Source organism: Balaenoptera acutorostrata, chromosome 14 (assembly GCF_949987535.1).
Source record: "Balaenoptera acutorostrata chromosome 14, mBalAcu1.1, whole genome shotgun sequence".
Lineage (NCBI taxonomy): Eukaryota > Metazoa > Chordata > Mammalia > Artiodactyla > Balaenopteridae > Balaenoptera > Balaenoptera acutorostrata.
The window spans coordinates 25,321,324-25,342,561 of NC_080077.1; the positions used below are offsets into that span (position 1 = coordinate 25,321,324).

Genomic DNA, 21,238 nt, shown 5'->3' on the forward strand with positions numbered 1-21,238 from the left:
TCAAGAACCTAATCATTTCCCTTCAGATATCTCTGATCGTGGCTGGAGGAACCCAAAGGCAAGTGCTTCAGCCTGAGACACTGAGTATTCTGTTTAATAATGTTAAAGATTACCCCACAGGAAGTAGCACATCTCTAATGAAGGATTTTTTACTCCAAATTGACTGTCACTTTCCCAGTCTGACAAGAAACAAGGTTGGGGGAGCACAGAGTCTGGGTGAGGAAGGCGAAGGGGAAGGCTGAACCCAGCATAGGGATGCCAGGGGCACACCTGCCCTGCCTCTGCCTGCACCCTCTGCCCTGGGGCTTGGAATGGCCAGTTCTGTCTGGTCATTTGAGTTTCAGCTCAGATGTCACCTCCGCAAAGAAGGACTTCTTCAACCTCCCTGTGCATGGCAGCTTCTAAGATGGCTTCTCACTGTTACAGTCTTCAAGGAAGGAAAGGAAATTATTTTCAAACGCTTCACTAAAGAAAAAAAATTTACCACAGTTTAAAAATCTTCTCCCTCTTTTGTACGTAGGAACATCATTTTTTATCAGAACCATTCTTAGAAACGTATGGCTCCAAGCAAAATTACAAGAAGGAATTCCCATATTGTTTGTTAGGTCAAAAACCAAACCAACCAAACAAACAAAACCGATTTAACTCTTCCCACCTCCTAAGCATTATAAACGTTGTAACCAAAGAAACTAGCCAGAACTATAGCACTTCGGTTTTCAATTTGCTTGCTAGGGCATTTTTGTATTTTCACCCACGCTGTTTAGATCCTTTGAGGAATCACTGATGAATTCTAATTTACTAAGTGTGTAATTTGGGCAAGAAGCAGTATTGACTGCTTTCTTTGTACAAGGCAACATAGTAAGCACCTTTTTGGAGGGGGTTAGTGAAGAGAAATAGACCTTTAAAGAGCTTATAATACAACTGGGAAGGGAACAAGGAGGAAAAGAAATCACCATTTAATGTGCATCTGCAAAGCCCTGTGATGTGTACTTTGTATACTGTACTGCTTTGAGATCCTGTTGCAAATGATAGAAACTGATTCTGGAACACTTAAACAAAAAGGAAATTTACAGTTAGCTTACTAAATCTAAGAAATAATGGAGAATCAGGTTTGAGAAATGATAAAGAATCAAGGAAATCTAAACAGAAGAGACTTGGCTTAGAAATACCCTGATTAAGGTTATGCTGCTAAAATCTCTTGCAGTAATACCGGGACTGCTGGAAACTCTCCATCCCACTGGACACTTACCACTACCCCAGAAAATAATCTTTGTCCCCTGCATCACTGCATCACTCCCCAGGTTCAAAGTTCCAGTTGGGAGTGTGTTTGGACAAGTTTGGGTCATGTGCTCACTCCTAGCTGTCGCGAAGGAAACGGTCCCCTTTACCTTACTACAGGTACGCAGAACCCTGCCCCCAAACAAACTTGATTCACTAATGAATGAGGTTTGAAATGGACAGAAGATTTGGATGTTGGGCAGCCAACAGAATAGCAAGTGTTCACAGCTGTCTACCACTTTGGTCTCCTAATATCTATATGCACCACTCATCCTTTATGTTAAAACAAACATTTACATGTCAAAATAAATCCTCCTTCCTAATATAATACAGTGCTTGGCAAAAGCTTGAAATGTAAAATATTTAATGGTAGAACCACCATTCCAAAATGTCAAAATAAGTTGGAATAATGAGCCAAACCTATCAGTTTAATAGAGAAACAAGTTAAATCCTTAGGTTCAAAAGAGCAATTTAGTTCAAAATACACAAATACAGAACTGGAAAATCATATTTAAAACATATCACATTAAAAACACCCAAAACAAAACACGGGGATTTGAGTCGACTGCAAGTATGGTGAGAGTAAGGCTGCCAGGTAGATGATGACATTTTGACTACAATAATGTGCAGTGCCCAGAAGAAGGGCAGCAATGGTTCCCCACTCTCTGCTTTGGTCAGGCCATAAGGTTCTCATTTCTGGATCTTCGAGACAATACGTAGGAGTAACACAGACAAATTAAAAAAGGAAACCCCGGTGCAGGAAAGGTCTGGAGACTGTGTCATATGAGGAACAGCGGAAGAAAGCAGGAGTCGTTAGATAAAAGGGATACGGTTTTCAGACATTTTAAGGGTTGTCATGCGGAAGTGGTTTGAAATTTATGATCCATCGCTCCACATAACAAATGCTTAGTCAGGGTCTGACAGGAAAACTGTCTCCATGCCTAAACCATGTGGCATTCAAGCATAGTTGCTGGCAGGCAGACCTTTGTACAGCACATCCTTTCAGAGAGAATGTCAAGGGCCGTGTCTCTGGAGCATCCCTGAAGTTTGACCCTTCCCATCTGTAAACATGACCTGGACTAAACATCAAAAACATCAGAGAAATCTTTTCCTCTATTTCCACTACATTCTGAAGTGGCTACCGGAAGGAGCCTTCAAAGTGGGGGCTGCTCAGCAATATTGGAATGAGACAGACTTTCCTCTGATCTCTTTGGAAGAAGATACTGCAAGAACCAAATCTGTCTACAACCTTAAGGACTTCATTTATTTACTCATAAAAATCTACTGAGCACTGACTCTGGGCCTGTCACTGTGTTGAGAACACTTAGATAAAAGACACCATCTTTGTTCCCAAGGAACACACAATCTAGTGGTGATATGGGTAGATAGATCATTGTAATGAAACTCAATGAAATGTTATAATCATGAATATTTTCCTAGGTAGATCTTATAGTTCCCTACTTGACACTAATATTAATAAATCATTTTGATTTTTTAAGTTTTCCATACTTAACTCTAAATGTTCTGGGGATTAACAGATGCATACTTATTAAGAAAGATATTTCCCTTCCTAATTAACTGAGGTTATTTACTATTTAGAGACAGACGGAGGATGTGGATCATTCCCAACACCTGAGGATACATGTTCCCAAGAGTTGAAGATACATGCAAACTCTACTAATAGTTATTATGTTAATATTCCATAACTCTGATCAAGGTTATCATCCAGTCCACTTTCCTGGATTTACAGTATCTAACTCTCTCATCTACCTACAGGAATCTATAACTGCTATACAGGATGATCCATTTGGTGTGTTTGGGATTCTTAAACTATGTAAATGTGTCTTTGACTCTAAAGACTTATAAACTGATAACAACATAAAACATATAGATGCCTTTCCACTTAATCTTTTTCATAATTGAAATTTTTGTTCCATAATCAGCCCACAGATGTTATGAAACTATTTGTAAATAATTCTTAATACTGAAAAATTTTAAATTCATGAGTTATAATCCATAGCAAATTTCCAATGATTTTCTATCTTAAAATTTGCAGACAAACTGTTCTTAAATAGAGGATTTAAAATACCAATATTTTAAAATACTGATAAGCTGTTAGACCTAATTTCCCTCCAACTTGTAATTTAATACATATACACCACATGCTCAAAAATTTCCAATCTTTCTCAACACATTATTAAAGTAATAAGCAAAACTGGACTACCACGATCAAAGATGTCACAGTTCTAATGGAAGAGCTAAGGACAGGAGGCAGGCATTTGTGGGAACAATTCTACTTTTAAAAATGGGTAAAAAAGGTAAGTCATTTAAAATATTTGTCATGTGAATGCATGATTATGACTTCAAATTGCTACTTAGTTACATTTCATATTGTAGGCTATTAAAACTGCACTTCTGCAGCCTATCGAATGCTAAGTTGACAAACAAAACAGTATTCACTTTTTTAACAAGGGTTTGCACTAAGAAAAAAAGAAAACAAAACAAACCCACCTACCTAAATATGTTAAAAAGAAAAAAACAGAATAAGAGGTGAGATTCTTCCCTTTCAAATGCCCTCCTAGAGCTACCAAATATCTGCAATTATAAACGAATTGATAACAAATGTTTGCCTTGAGATTAACAAAAAGAAACACATGAGGATCACTGGTGAGACTTGGTTTGTACAGCTGGACTTGGTTTCTTTTTCACTTGCTTCATCAGAGAGGAGACTCCCTTCATTTTTAGCTACTCTGCTTTCTGCAGAGGAGTCTTCTGTAGTTTCTTGATTAGCCACCTCAGCCTTTTCTCTTTTATTTGCATTTATTTTTATCTGAAGAGTTGTCCTGTCCTGGGCCTTTTGTGGCTTTTTTCAACATGCACTTGCAGGCTTGGCTCCTGCTCCTTTGGTTGAATGGACCTCCTTTTTTGCCTTGTGGTAATGTTTGCTTTTTCCACTTACCTTGAACAACATTTGCACGTGCTGCATTCTTTCACATTCTTTACATCATTTAAAAACTGATACAAATGAATTGTGGCTACTTCCTGTGGCGTTTGTCTGACTTGTAGGCACAGCTTACCGAATCTTCTACTGACAATCCCACCTTGTGTCAGAAAATGCCTCCCAACAGATATATTTAGCATTAGCTAATTGATATACTCTTTATAGACACAATAAATGAGCCAAGAACACCAAATAAATGACAAGGCTCAGCAGTAATAAATTCTAGTACCTTCATCTTCTTTCCAAAATGTAATGTAATTTTTTTTCCTTTTGTTCATCACTGGGGAATCATAGCTTTTTAATAGATTAAATGTGTTTAAGTTAACTGGAAGATTTATTATAATTTTTAATGTCACAACTTTGGCCAGCAGTAGCTTCAGTGGTAGATTTTTAGGTAGGTTCCTATGTCTTTTTGGTATGACTTTATTAATCTTTGAAAGCTTTCTTGCTTTCTCGCACGAGATGATCCAAGCTATCTAGTATATTTCTAAGCCAAGCATAGACTGAGATGTTTCTCCAAGGATCCTGTTTCCTTTAATGAAAAAATACAGAGAACAAGAACTGGGTGATAGAGTGCAACGTGGGGTACCATTGTTCCTAGGTTATTGCAGTATCAAAGTTACAAAGTTATTTTAAAGTTTACATCCATATTTCTAATTCTGTTCTAGAATTACAATGTTCCTATGTAATTTGAGGGATTCTATAATTGTAGCACTTTTTCTCTTACACAAACAAGAATAATTCCTATTTTCCTTATTGAACTAAGAGTTCCAAGATACCCACCCCAATATCAATATGGACGATAAAGTACTAACTAAAACTCAATATTTTCTGGGTAGCTGTTTTGTTTAGAGAAGGGATCCCAGGAAGGATGGGATCCTTCCAGCTACTCAGTTATAGGTTCACTCTTCAGCCTTCATTCTCCATGGCTATGTAGGTGCTTGTTCGACAGATGGTTTGCTTCACTTTTTTCAACTGGTTTTGAGTCTGAGGTCTTTTGCATCCTCATCACTGCCAGCTCTTCACTGTCAGAAGTGGAAGCTTTGGGTCACTACCCTTCTTGGTTCTAATACCCAGTTTTGGAAGAGAGTCCAACAGCTAGTCCAGTTCACTCTTGAGAGGATGGAAAAATTTCCCTATGTGGTCCATTATAACTTACTGCACAATTGAAAGTACAGGTTCATTTATCCAAGGGGATGCTGGGCAAATTGATTCTTCCCGCTTCTATTTAATTTCTAGTAATTAAATTAAATTAAAATTTAGCTCTCCTAAATTTTGCCCTTATCATAAAACTCTTTAAATGTACCCTGGTCTCTTTCCTAAGCCAAAAGCACTTCCTTGTATATACCACAAAACATTTTCTCATTCCCTTAGCAAACTGATATATCATGGAATGTTGTATTTGCATTAATGAACCCAAGTGATTGTCCCAGTGAATACCACTTCCATCCAGCCCATGCCAGTTCAAAGTGCTTCTGCAGGAAGATCAAAGAAAGACTTTGTGTGCAAATAACATTACATGTAAACTCAAGAGTTTTGAGGTTTAGACTAAAAGTCTCTTCTTTGACCCATGACCCAAAATTCATTTATTTTGAATGTATCATCTGATAAATTTTCATGTATTAAAAACACATATATCTTTAATTTAATTACAGATGACACTGGTGTACAACTCCAATTTTTCAGTCTTGGACTCCATTTTTCAATCTTCCAGAAACTACTTTAGAGTATCAGAAAACAAGCAGAATGCATCAAAATGAGACAGTTCAATAGAAATATTGGGTACATCTACATAAGGTAACTGAATATTTTCACTTCACTTTTTCTGTGACTTATCCTTATAGAGAAAAAACACGACATCACATTTAATTTCTCAGTTCCATTATACAATATAGGTGTGGTTACCCTTTGAAATTTTAACAGGTTTTTAATTTAAAAAACAGAAAATTTTGGAATAAATATTATTTTAAAACCCACCAGATTAATTTTGTTGTTGCTATTTTTCAACCCCTGTTTTTCTATAACTGGGACTTTTACTATTTAGGACAGATTTAAAACTATCACCTTCTTCCCTTCTCAGACTCAGGCCCAAGATTCCGATCTTTTCCATGACCTTATTTTTTTCTTATTCGTACAAAGTTAAATTTCTCTTCTTGAGTTTAAGTCTCTGATATAAAAAAGTATTCATTTAAAACAGCTTAGTTCATATAATATTTAACTTTATATACATAAATTTATATTGTCATCCTATTTTTTTAGCTAAATATACAAAACACATTCAAGCAAAATATTCAAATTCTACAGATATGCTTCTTACCAATAAAGCTTCATAGTTTCAATTAAGTGTATGGTTTTTGTTTAATTGTTTGCGTGTTGTTGCCTCCCCCCTCAAAAGATACTCATTCTTTAGATTCTAAGACCTCTGAATTTTACATTTTGAATTTTAAAAACGTTAAATATATTAGTAGCCTGCCAAGTGTGGTTTGTTTTGTCTTGCTTTTCTGTTCCTTGTTTTTCTGTTTTGTTTTGTTAATGCATGCACAGTTATTTATGATTATTCATATTTAAATATGTACTCTGGGGGGAATCAGTCTATTTTTATCTGCATCCTGTGACTCTAAAAGTAAGGTTCAGGCAGTGGAAGTGTTGATTTCTGTGAACAGACTTCTCCTGGCGAGGCCCCTTTTCCCGTTCTCTGTGGGACACGGCAGGACTGCATTTCCTTAGGTGAGGACCCAAACCCACTACTTCTAGGCTGTGCTCTTCTAATCCAGGGGGATGTAGTGATCCATCTCAGGGACTTCATCTGCTTTCCAGACAATCTGTAGAAAACTTCTTTTCACCAATGGGGACCTCATAGGAAGGTAGATTTGGGGCTAAGAGTGGAAGTCTACAGCTGGGCTTTCATTACTTTTTAATAATAGTTACATTTTCCCACAAGAAGGTCTTTGAAGAAGTCATCTTTTGCACTTGGTTGGCACCATACAGATAGCTGAGAGGACCCCCTGCATTTTTTCTTCATGCTTTTAATGATTTTGCAATCTCTCTTGCATATATGTGGGGAAGGCAGTTAGGAATGTGTCCTTTCCAAGGATACCATGACTGCATCTGGCCATAGTTCCAGGTTGAGTCTAGGACCATCATGTTGCAGAAAATCAGTGGGGCCCACATTTATTTTGTTTGAACAGTGACCCCTGGAGTTAGGCAACAAGGCAGCTCTGTCAGGATTCAGCTATAATTTAGGATCATAACTGATAAACAAGATTAACTGATTAACATGATTAATTTCGTACAATTCAAATTGATACAGAATGGATTACAAAATGGTTTAAAGATGAATGGAAGAGGTGAGGTGCTTCCTTTCCAGTTCCTGAACTTGAATCAAGGCCCGCACATGGTAAATTAATCTAATCTAGGGACAACAAGTCACAAAAGATATTTAGAACAGGAAAGTGTTCTTAAAGACTAGGCAGGCAGGCAGACAAACTCAATTAATAGTCTGTTTCTAAAATAACAAAACCTAGGCATCCGTGCAACACAGAAGGGAGGTAAGGAGGTGACATAATAAAGAGGATTAAAAAGCAAAGGATCAGAGTTCTAACCATTTGCTCACTCCCTCCTATCCCGCTGACCACCTCTGCCTTCTCAGGGTTTGTGTTGTTCCAGATTCTATCAAAACCACATCAAATTATTGTGGAGAAAAAGACCACACACTTAGAATTTAAAAATAGGTCCATACTCTTTGATAAGAACTGCATTGCACGAAGGAAGGAAAAGAGTACTCACCGCATCGTAATTAGGTGACCACCACACCCCTGTTTTTTAACACATCAAAATGACAGGCTTTCCTTTAAACATAATTTCAACCTTAGACCCCTTCTTAGAATTGCTTTGTGATCAACAGCAGAAGTGGAGCCTCAGGACACTCAGGTAGGGGAAAGGAGAACTCATGAGCCTTAGGGAAGAAAATCAAAATCAAATCAATCAAAAACTAACACTAAAAGTGTTAGTTACCAAACTTTAAAAAAAAAAAAGCTATTTGAAAGAGATGCCTTTGGCAAACCTTTGAAAGGAGGCACAGTGCTCGTATGGCAAAACACCATGGATCTATCATTTTTGGAGAATTGATTCCTTTATTTAACTATTGGCAAGCAGTGCTGCCTTATTAGGAAGGGATGATTTTTTTTTTTCATCAAATCTCATCTACCTGAGGATGGATCAGGGTGGCTCTGGACAGGACCTCTGAGTCCAAGGGAGGTGGGAAGATGATCTGTGGGGTCCCTTCCCTGGCCAAGATTCTGCAGATGCCACTATAACCATCAGACCCCAGAACAAGGAGGAATGAGAAGAGGGGATGGAGGAAAGAAATATACCTGACAGTCAAGTCCCAGGTGCAAAACCACAGGTCCTCAAAGGTGGGAACATCAGCAACTGACATTTCAGCCAGTCTGCATCATTGCCTTCTTGTCATTAATTTTGGTATCTTATGACCAGAGTTCTTTCTAAAGGGATGTATTTCCCAAGTCTCCAGTGAGGAACATGAGCCAGAGGAAGTGGGACACCACGAAGTGACTGTAACCCTGGAGTTCGGGAATTCTGCCCCCAGGGTTATGCTAGAGTATTCAAATGCCAGCAGGGTTTTCCTGCCAAGCTGCAGCAACAAGCAGACCACTACCCAAAATAGTATCCTAGAACTCTGCTGGATAAACTGCTGGTGACACAGGTTTAGACAGGATGGAGGGGAGAAACATCACCATGCTTCAGCCATATGGTCTTCCAGTCCCCTTGCCGGCAGGTTAGAACAGTGAAGCCTGTTCTGGAGAATGTCATTGCTGCAGTCCTTGGCGGCCATTAAAACTCAGCTCAACCCTCAGTGCACACATTTCGTGTGAACAGGCAGTACACAGTCCCATGCTCCTGGGTCTCTACTACATTCAGCAATGCAGTAGGGAGGGACTCTTCAGAGATGAATCCAATATTACTGCAATATGACAGATTTTATTCTGACCTTCCTTGAACAAAATATTGACATGAGCCAAATCTCCCTTGTGGAATGCATGCAGCAAATCTTTTTAATTGAGATTAGAGAATCTGTGTAAAGGAGCTTACTCTAAAATTTATCTGCATTATTTATAAGAAGAAATTCATGATTAAATTGTTATCATGAAAAAATATTTAAGTGTAAATATTTTTACACTTACGAAGTGTAACTTCTTTCCAAGTGTGGTATCCAATACTTATGCAAATTTCAAATGATTTATTTTATTCGTGAAAGCTACTTCACATTGCCCTTTAACAGAGACAATCCTTGTTTAACTAATTCTCACTTTAAAGTAATAAAACTAAATTCTTTTCATAGGGTGTGAATCATACATTTCACTTCTGGAGACCATCTACACACAACTAGTACAAATTAAAGAGGTATCACCATAGGAATCGAATATTGTAACTTGCTGCATGGTTTTGTATTTAGACTAACTGAAAATAATCTCTGCTTGGCCACAAGCCCACACTTTCCCCTTTTCTAGAAACACAAAGGTGATGTCTGCTGAGGGAAACAGAGTGTACAGACTTGCTCCTTACCCCAAGACAAATCTAACCCAGGTCAGGTGTATATACCATGACCAAGAAATGATAAAATAGATTCTCACACTTAAACTCGATTCTAAACAGCAACAATTTCAAAATGCTATTAGTTTAGAAAATATTAATTCCCATTTCACAGGCTTGACTTAAACGCATCATTACTGGAATTAGTTAACATAGATTAGTGTTCATTATATAGATCATATTTACTGTGTTAATCTCAGATCAACCATATAAAATAGGTAGTCCCATTTTACAGAGTAAGAAATTAAAGCTGAAGAAATTAAAATAGAGCCTAAGTAAAAGACAGAACTGGAATTCATATGGAGGTTGCCTAATTTTCAGGATTATAGCCATAATTATTATATGATTTCTGCTTCTCTTAAGCCCGTGGTAGAATTCATAAACTCTTATATTTGAAAGAGATCTTAAGTGAGTCATTTAATCTAATCCTCCCCCACTGCTCCCACCATGCAGAAATTTCTTCTTCAGTATCTTTAAAAGAAAGAACAACCAGGCTTTATTGGATATTTCCAAAATTGGAGCTTCTTTCTTTGAAGATAGTTCATTTCATTGCTGGACTATTATAATGGTTAAGTAGATCTTCCTGAATCCAAGATGACATTATAAAGATTTTTTTTCTGACCACTTTCTCCTCTACAATTCACTAGCAAACAAGAACAAGAAACAGAAATAGAAACTCTAACATCAATGAAATTAGAAGAACTGAATCCGTAAACCCCAAACCACAATGAATGAGGACTACAACACAAGACATAATGGCAAATGATCCCACAGAAAAAGTGTGCTTGACAGAAACGGGGTTGGATGGCCACAGGAAAGGCAGTCAGAAAGTGAAAAGCAAGCTAATTTGCCTGGTAGACTCTGAAAAGACTAAAGAATTTCAAGTTAATACTCAGCAAGTGGTGATACTATCAAAACTAATAGTAAGGCAGGGGACTACAATGGGATCATTTGATGGCTAGTCTTTTGTTTGGTTGGTTTTTGTATTTGGTTTTTTAACTAGGAGAACAGTTAAACCAAAGAGTCCCCAACTCCACATCACAAAGTCAAGTAACCTCTCTCTACCGTTTTGGGAGACCTGAGGATTGTTCTCTGGAGAAAGTTAACCAAAAAGGTTCTGGACTCAGGGATATGAGGCCCAGAGGAGGACAAGGTGAGGAACAAATTATAAAGTGGGAAGCAGGTTAAATACATGAGTCTCCAGATTAAAAAACCCATTAAGCACCAAACACAATAAATGAAAAAAGGCCCACATCAAATTTTATTATTGTGAAGCTTCATGATATCAGAGATAAAGAGTAGATTCTAAGAGGTTCCAGAGAGGAAAAAAGAAATAGATCATACAAAGGACCAGGAATAAAATTTTAACAAAAAATTTGAAATGAATAGACAAGGGAATAATGCCTTAAAAACTTTGATAGAGATGTAAAAAAGTTTTATCCAAAATTTTTTTTTTACATTTTGTAAAAAGATTTATATCTAACCAATTAATCAAGTAAGTACAAGAGCAGCAAAAAGGCATTTGAGGCGTACAAAGTTTCCCGTAAATGCTTTCTCAGGAAGCCAATAGACAATATGTTTCACTAAATGAGGAAGTAAACCAAGAAAGAGGAAGAATGGAAATTAGGAAACATGAGAAAGGTAAAGGGAATTCCCAGGATGACAGCAAAGGAAGTGCTAGGACCACAGCTGTGCACCAGACCAAGAAAGTTACCAAACGGGACCAGAGCAGGAAGTCAAGGCTCTGAGGGTGTTCGTATGTGGAAGTGATATCTCCCAGAAATATTAGAATGTATAAAATTACCTGATAGATTTGATCTTGGAGGAAACTGCATAGAGAGGTATTTTACAGAGTTCTTGTACAGGTTGGGAAGACAGAGTGTTCTCAATACTAAACAAATAAAAAGAAAAGGTAATCATTAACTCCAGGAAAAACAGAAAATTGCAAAAGAATGGAACTATTATCACAGTGTTCTACCTGATTTAGCACTGAACTTTATTTCAATAATGAAAACATAGAATATGAATTAAAAATTGAGATGTAATTTTCTTGAGAAATAAGGAAAGGAAAAGTGGTGTAAATAATTTAAATCTTTACCTATCATTATGGGAAGACAACAGGTAACGTCAAAAATTGATGAGTTGACAGATAGCAATCTAGGTATCTTATTTACAAATGAGAAAGTAAATCACAGAAGCAATATCTGTAACAGTTTAATATTTTTGCCTGGGGAGCTTTGGGGAGCATGGCAAAGTTGGAGCAAGGTATAGTGGGGAGAACAAAGGAATACCATTTCTCGTGATAAGCTTTTTAGTATCATTTTCAACTATTTTCTTGTAATACTTACATAACAATGTTATTTTCAAAAAATAAATTTATTCCTTACAGTAGCTCAAAGACTGATTTTATAATAAAGCACTGAGCTCTATTAATTTGTCTTTTTAGTTACCTACTCCAGTTCTTTGAGCCTCTACCAGGTTACAGATAGATTCTTGGGAGCCATTAGTTAGTGTGTTTGCATATTCATTTTAATTGTAATTAATATGTACAGGCATACCTCATTTTATTGAGTTTTGCTTTACTGTGCTTCGCATATATTGCATTTTTTACAAATTGAAGGTCTGAGGCAACCCTGCATCTAGCAAGTCTATTGGTACCATTTTTTTCTAATAGCATTTGCTCACTTCATGTCTCTGTATCACATTTTGGTAATTATCCAAATATTTCAAACTTTTTCATTATTATCATATTTCTTATGGTGATCTGTAATTAGCGATCTTTGATGTTATTATTGTAATTTGTTGGAACACCACAAACCACGCTCATATAAGATGTGGAACTTAATGGATAAGTGTTGCTTGTCCACCAACCAGCTGTTTCCCTGTCTCTCTCCTTCTCCTCAGGCCTCCCTATTCCCTGAGACATGACAATATTAAAATTAGGCCAAGTGATAACCCTACAATGGCCTCTAAGTGAAAGGAAGAGTCATACATTTCTCACTTTAAATCAAAAGCTAGAAATGACTAGGATTCGTGAGGAAGCCCTGTTGAAAATCAAGATCGGCTGAAAGCTAAGTCTCGTGCACAAGTTGTGCATGTAAACATTCTTGAAGGAAATTAAAAGTGCTATTCCAGTGAACACATGAATTATAAGAAAGCAAAACAGCCTTCTCGCTGTTAGGGAAAATGTTTTAGTGGTCTGGATAGAAGATCAAACCAGCCACGATATTCCCTTAAGCCAAAGCCTAATCCAGAGCAAGGCCTTAACCCTCTTCAATTCTATGAAGGCTGAGAGAGGTCAGGAAGCTACAGAAGAGAAGTCTGAATCTAGCAGAGGATGGTTCATGAGGTTTAAGGAAAGAAGCTGTCTCCATCATATAAAAGTATAAGGTGAAGCAGCAAGTCCCTGATATAGAAGCTGCAGCAAGTTATCCAGAAGATCTAGCTAAGATAATTAATGAAGGTGGCAACACTAAATTTTTAGTGTAGACAAAACAGTCTTATATTGGAAGAAGATGCCATCTAGGACTTTCACAGCTAGAGAGGAGGAGTCAATGCTTGGCTTCAAAGCTTCAAAGGACAGGCTGACTCTCTTGTTAGGAAGAGAAGTTGAAGCCAATGCTCATTTACCATTCCAAAAATCCTAGGGCCCTCAAGAATTATGCTCAATCTACTCTGCCTGTGCTCTATCAGTGGAACAACAAAGCCTGGATGACAGCGCATCTATTTACAACATAGTTTACTGAACATTTTAAGCCAACTGCTGAGACCTACTGCCCAGAAAAAAAGATTCCTTTCAAAAGATTACTGTTCATTGACAAAGCACCTGGTCATCCAAGAGCTCTGATGGAGATATACTATGAGATTAGTGTTGTTTTCATGACTGCTAACAAAACACCCATTCTGCAGTCCATAGATCAAGGAATTATTTCAACTTTTAAGTCTTATTATTTAAGAAATACATTTTGTAAGGCTATAGCTGCCACAGACAGTGATTTCTCTGATAGATCTGCGTAAAGTAAATTGAAAACTTTCTGGAAAGGATTCACCATTCTAGATACCTTTAAGAACATTCATGATTCATAGGAAGAGGTCAAAATATCAACATTCACTAGAGTTTGGCAGAAATTGATTCCAACCCTCATGGATGACTTTGAGGGGTTCAAGACTTCAGTAGAGGAAGTAACTGCAGATGTGAAATAGAATTAGAAGTGGAGCCTGAAGATGTGACTGAATTGCTGCAATCTCACGGTAAAACCCTTAACATGAGGAGTTGCTTCTTATGTATGAACAAAGAAAGTGGTTTTTTGAGATGGAATCTACCCCTGGTGAAGATGCTGTGAAGATTGTTGAAATGACAGTAAACGATTTAGAATTTTACATAAACTTCGTTCATAAAGCAGCAGCAGGGTTGGAGAGGACAGACTCTAATTTTGAAAGCTCTACTGTGGGTAAGATGTTATCAAACAGGATTGCATGCTACAGAGAAATCATTTGTGAAAGGAAAAGTTAATCAGTGCGGCAAACTTCATTGTTGTCTTATTTAAGAAATTACCCCAGCCACCCCAGCCTTGAGCAGCCACCATCCTGATAAGTCAGCAGCCAACACTGAGGCAAGACCCTCCATCAGCAAAAATAGTCCAACTCACTGAAGGCTCAGATGATGGCTAGCATTTTTTACCAAAACAGTATTTTTCAATTAAGCTATGTACACTGGTTTTTTTAGACATAATGCCATGGCACCCTTAATAGACTACAATACAGTGTAAACATAACTTTTATATACACTGGGAAACAAAAAAGTTCATGTGACTTGATTTATTGCAATATTAGCTTTATTTTGATGGTCTGAAACTTAACTCGCAATATCTCCAAGGTATGCCTGTGTAAGTCAATTCTGGATTATCTGGGTAGCTGTCATTTCAGTGCTACCATGTATATCGTTCATTTTGTGCCTTCATTATCATGTGTACATCTAGTTAAGTGAGCACCAATTATTTTAATAATTCCAGGAAGATGAGAAAGAGCAATAAATGATGCATTAATATCAAAGGAAGTCCAGTTGAAATTATGGCAGGTCATATGAATGAAACTTATGTAGTAATCTGAATGGACCAAGTGTTGATGAAATTGAGTCATTTCATAAAGCCTATTGTAGAAGAGTGCCAGGAACGCAAAAGGACCAGTAGTCAGTACCATATTCATGTTGCAAGTAGCAATTTGGGTTCAGCAAAATATTATCTGTCACATAAAAGTAATGTTGTTATTTTGAATTGTATTTATTGGTTCTGTAGGGTTTTCTAAATAATATTTTTTTAATTGTATCATATAATAACTATCAGAAGTATATACCTATTTTTACATCAGTATATATTGGTACAAATAATAATATAACTTGTTTCAGTCATGGTGAGTTCTTTTTCTTCCTTTAAATTAATTTCAACATTAAGTTATTCTGTTAAGAGAATATGTACATTACTTAAATTTGAGAAGCACTGACTTATTATTTGTATTTACTGAGAGATCTCTCCGGGTTGGTTTGCTACAATCCAATATGAAATATCACTCACTGTGGCGCTCACCAAGTACTCATTAACTTCGAAGGAAGTACTTTTTTCTCTCACCCGTTTTAATTCACCAACTTTATTATCAAATGATGTAGCAAACAGCTTCACTGTCTCCCTCTCTGGAATTTCTTTATCCTGACCTCCACTTACTGGGTACTCATCTATCTATAACCTATGCCTTCCCTGAACTCGGAGAAAGGGGTGAAAAAAAGTTGGGGAGTAGGATATTTCACTTTCCTTTTGCTACTATAACAGGTTACCACAAATCTAGTGGCTTATAAACAACACAAATTTCTTCTTTTACAGTTCTGGAGGTCAAAAATCCAAAATGAGTTTCACTGGGCTGCAATCAGGTGTCAGCAGAATTGCATTCCTTCTGGAGGATCTCAAGAAGAATGTGCTTCCTTGTCTTTCCCAGCTTCTAGGGGCTCCTCACATTCCTTGGCTTGTGTCCCTCCATCACTCTGACCTCTGCTTGGATCATCAAATCTTCTTTTCTGACTCTGACCCTCCTGCTTCCCTCTTTCATTTACAAGGACCTTTGTGATTACAAGGGACCCACCCAGTAATTCTGGATAATCTGTCTATCTCAAGATCCTCAACTTGATCACATCTGCAAAGTCTCTTTCACCATGTAACATAGCATATTCACAGGTTCCTGGGATTAGGATGTGGAAGTCTTTCTGGTGGCATGATTCTGCCTAACACAGTGGGTATCAATATGCCCAGCCAGTCCCAGGAGCAGAAACTCTGATGGGGGAACCCAACTTGGAAAAGTGTGGGAACACATTCTCCAGAAAGAGAAGAAAAGGGGAATGGACATAGGTTAAGAGAAAGAGGCATTATATGGTGAAGAGGAGGTTCTTCTTCTGAGGAGGATTAAGGAACAGGTTGAAGGCTTGAGAAGGTGGGAAAGACTTGGAAAAGTCGCTGTGGAAGGTGGGAAAGCCTGCAACTAAAGAAAAAGCAACTGCTTCCCCAGGGCTTATCTGAGTAAAGGCAGTTACCTGAGTAAGACGTGGGGTCTGAGGTCACGCCAATTAGCATGTACATGAAGATGGCACTAAACCCAGTGCCAAAAGAGCTGTCTAAATTTTTATTTCAAATTTTAGAACGAAACCAAACAATGACATCAGAATTAAAGTGCTTCTACCATCTCCTTTTTGTTATGCCATGTTTCTTCTTTTTCCTTGATTCCTATAAGAAACTTGACACTAATTAAGCTAGCATAAGAAGGTGGTAAAAAAAGAAGATGAATCATAGACCACACTGGAAATAAACCAAGAAATAAGAAAAACTGATCTCTGCCCCAAAGAACAACAATGGTGAAAAACCGCGCTAGCAAAGGGGCTATGTACTGAGAGTTTAAATTTTTTAAAGGACAAAACATGGAGTCTGATAAGATGTACCAGCTGCTTCTCTTTTCTAAGACATTTGCCCAGGAGACAGCTACTAAAGCTTGGGTGTATTTCTCTCTTGCGGTGTCACAGGATGTTCCTCTCCCCTCTCCACCCCCTCCCTGCTCTCCTGCTGCGTGTGTGTGTGTGTGTGTGTGTGTGTGTGTGTGTGTGTGCGCGCGTGTGTGTATGTGTTTGGTTTCTCTCTCCCTCGTAGGAACTCAGCCCCCGCCTGTCTCCCGCTGTTGCTGCTGCTCTGACTAGCTTGCTGCCTCTTGCCTCTTCTTTCTCTCTCTGCTTAGCGCCTTGCCTTCTGGTAAGTATGACAAACACTCCCCCGAGCCCTGTGAGATGATGTAGGGTGCGGTTTGTGGTGTTCGAAACTTGCAACTTTGAGACTGCCAGTGAACTGTTGAAGAACTTTCCATTGTTTTATTTACAATTAAAATGTGTTGCTCAGGAAGGGATGTGTGTGTGGTAATCTGTTGGGACTGCCAGGACAAGTGAAAAATTCTCTCTCAGAGGAGGCAAAAGATGGGCAATGAAGTTTATAGAAGATAAAACAGAAATAATTTCTTGCTGTAAAATTGATTGATATAGAAAGAGACAATTTAAAAGTAACAGAGTTCTTTGACTTTGTTTCTTTCCCTCTTGTGGATTTGTCTTGAGGCTACTTTTAGGAATTGAGTTGTCCTGTGGTTTACGACGACTCAGTTATTCTGTTTTAAAGTAAATGTGGAGCATGAGTTTAAAAGAGATCTATGGACTTAATATAAAAAACATCAATGATTATGGCTTCTGATGAATGAAGAATAAATCAAATACAAACAAAACACTTGCATTTAGACTAACCACACTAAAATTCCTATGGACAGTCGGTTTTAAATTCATTGCTTTGAAGTTTGGTTTACTTTAGATTTTATTTCATCTTCAGGAGGCTCCCTAACACTTTAAAACCCACATATGGGTTTAAACCAATAAATGTTTACTGTTTTCAATTTGATTTAAAAAGTATTCTCTTCCCTTGATTTCCAAAGATGAAGTGCTAAAGGCCAGGGCTCCTTTTAGAAGAGCTTAAAATAACTTCTGGCTGGACAGCAGGTGCCATGTGTCTTTCTCCAAGTCCAGGGGAAGCATAAGTTATATATAGATGTGTGTGCCCAACAAGCAGGGGTCAGGATAAAGAATTCCAGTGATGAAGACAATGAAGCTGTTTACTGCATCGTTTGATAATAAAGATGGTGAATTAAAATAAATGAGAGAAAAAAGTACTTCCTTCAAAGTTAATGAGTACTTGGTGAGGGCCACAGGTAGGTGGCAATGTCTGTACACTGAATTTTCTGCTCTTGTTTGCATTCGAGCATTTGACGTCGCCTGCCCTAAGAACCAGAGGAGGAAGCTGCGTGGTACACGGAGCAGTGGGCTTTAGTTTTCGCTTTCACGCCGCCGCAACAGCAACACCTGCGTGTTATTAGGGCCCTGCTGCTAATCAGCAGCATCACCATTAAATATTATTTACAAATAAAACGCACCATAACTTAAAGGTCTAAGCCAAAGGTATTGCAACACTAGAAACGGTGATAGCCAGAAACCCTCAGCCCATTCCTCACCCCCTATTTCCAAAGAGCCCATATTATACCTGGATTATTCCCCTAGTTCATTCCCTCCCTGCTTCTTAGACATCTACTTCCTAAAAAGTATTGTTATCCTAGAGCTCCTTGACTGAGACAAGAAAGTTGTAATCTGTTTTTTTTCTAAAAGAAAGTCAGTTTTTATATCAGAACAAAAAGGTATAGAAACTCAAGGAATTGTTATTATGAGCATCACCATGTTTCCATACAAGTTCATTAGTTAATTTATACCTTTCCTCATTCTCTCTTGTTCCAAAAATGAGGCTGGTTTGAACCTCAGAAAAAAAAAAGTGTTTTTCTGATTGATAATTACACGTTGCTCATTTGGGAAAAGGAAAATAGCACACAAGCAAGTATCTCCTGTATCCAATATAATAATTCATTTATATTAATGGACTCATACTAATCAATATGGATTAAAATAGAGTTTAGAATGTTATCATTATGAATGATTTTAGTAAGGTCAATGGCTCTTGTATTCAATGTTTTAACTTTGGGGGAAAAAGCACCAATTTAAATTTAAACATTAAATGTATACATCTATGTATTTATAACGATTGTAAATCTACATAGAATTATATAAGAGAATGGTGACACAAACTGGCTATTCTAAGCAAAATGACAGTTATGACCATGAAAAACGGTATCTTGAATTACTCTGTTAACGTCAATAATAGGAGATACTATCGGAATTTAAAGACCAAAACCAAAAATATGCTAATAGTATGACTCGATTTGGAAAGATGCTTCTCACTGTTCCTACTCAACTAATTGCAATATTGATGGTTTGTGGAAGAACATTCATTCTATGTTAGAAACTGTAATTAGTAGGTGCCCATGCGGGAATAGCCTTACCATTTACCTGTAACTGGGTTACCTACATCAACCCTGTCTGTGCTTATCTCCAGATACCACTCCCAGCATGGAGACCAATCAGTCTGCACAGCTGTCGGGGCAGCCACAGTCAACACCTGTGGGGGACAGCGCAGCACTGCCCAGTCAGAATGGCCTGGAGAAGCAAGATGATCAGGACTCCTCAACCCCACTCCCAGCACCGGAGGAGGAGGCAGGTGTGCAGCCTGAACGGGGAGCCCATGATATCTCTGAAGAATTGAACCGACAACTGGAAGACATCATTAACACGTACAGGTCTGCTGCCGGCACGGCAGGGCAAGAGGGTCCCACCACAGCCGAGGAGCAGCCTGAGAACACAGAACCACTCGACAACGAGGACAGGGGCTGCGAGGAGACCACTGAAGAGACAGAGACAGACCCTCCGGCCTCTGGAGAGCCACCCACAGCCAAAGAGCCTGTCAGCAACAAAGAGCAAAAACTGGAGAAGAAAATCCTAAAAGGATTAGGCAAGTAGTCACGTTCTAATGTATGACTTTTCTTTGAATTATTCCTAAAAAGGGGCACTTCCTCCAATCTTTGCTAAGAACCACATCTCATATTTGGATTTTACCACAATAGCTTCCTTCAGGATCACCAGTACCTTACTGTACTTATCCTCAGCCCCTTAGTAGTGTGTTCCATTACTACATATATAAAATATTTTTTAATTTAACAAAGCTCTTCAGAAATGTATTAATTATAGAATGTTGAAAATCTCAGAAAACAATTTTACTCCCATTAGTTCACTGGTTCAGCAAATATTTACTAATGCCTAGTCTTTATGAGGTACACAAAGATAAAAAAGTCTTTGGTTAAGGAGCTCTAGGTCTGGAGAGAAAAATAGACATGTACACTAATTGTTATATAGGATAAGTGCTACAACAGGCACAGGAAAATTGTTAGGAGAGCATGGAGGATTGGTAACACCAAAAATGGCTGTGAAAGAAGGATGAGAGAGTTAATTTTTTAGCTGTAAGTGAGAGCATGTTACTGCACATAGGAGCGTCCCTCTGCCCGTCTTGGTGAATTTCACTGAAACACTCACTACAGTCACCACCTCCTATGTGATACATTCCCTGACACGCCCAGGGAGAGTTAGCAGCACCTTCCGTAGTTCTCCATGAAATTTTCTGCAGCAATCATTTGTTTATATACCTGCCTCCCAAGCTGGAGGAGGAATCTATTGAGACAGTGGTCACATCTTACTCATTTCTGGAAGACAGTGTAGAAGAGTAAAAGATCATGGGCACTGGAGTCAGAACTGGGTTCAGACTCCAGTGAACAGGTTACATGTGAACCCCAAAGTATGTCTATGCTGTCATAGGACTTCACTTTGACGCTTGAAACCACTGCTGGCAATGCTTTCAAGAAGGGCTAAAAGACACATTCAGACAGCTACTTTACGTACTCAGCATAAAGATTAACCCAGATAACACCAAGTTCTAAAGTGCAAGATTAGAATCACTTTAGTGTTTTGGAACTCTGGGAAACAGAATAAAGTTGCTCTGTGTTACAGAGCTATTTTTTCTTCTCTATCCAAGGCATCTGAGAAATAACCTTTTGCATTAGTCATTGTTAAACTTTCCTTAAGATAAAACAAAACCACATCGCAGAGGTAAATGATTTTAAGTATTCCTAACCAGGAAAGTTCTTTGGCTTTATCACTTTGAAACTACTTCTACATAGGAATTTGTATGTGTTATAATGGGGGGATAGGTATGAAGAAAGCAGGGGTGAAGTTAAAGATGACCAATTTTGGTTTCTACTCTGTCTTCCATGAGTTATTTCAAAGTCTGTATTAACCTCATACTTACCAAATAATCAAAAAAATTTTTAGAGAAAGAAAAAATTTCACAACTA

General features: G+C 37.9%; 1 protein-coding gene across 2 annotated transcripts in view; it reads left to right on the top strand.

Moving 5' to 3' along the window:
* Positions 1 to 17,037: 17,037 nt before the first annotated feature.
* Positions 17,038 to 21,238, top strand: part of TXLNB (taxilin beta) — a 37,988-nt gene continuing 33,787 nt past the window's right edge. The window contains exons 1-2 of one of the 2 annotated variants that reach the window (XM_007190950.3): positions 17,038 to 17,169; positions 19,393 to 19,845. In XM_007190950.3, the coding sequence (XP_007191012.2) occupies positions 19,407 to 19,845 (439 nt within the window). In that variant the 5' untranslated portion in view covers positions 17,038 to 17,169; positions 19,393 to 19,406. The remainder of the gene's footprint in view (positions 17,170 to 19,392; positions 19,846 to 21,238) is intronic. The other variant, XM_007190949.3, reaches the window with a different exon arrangement.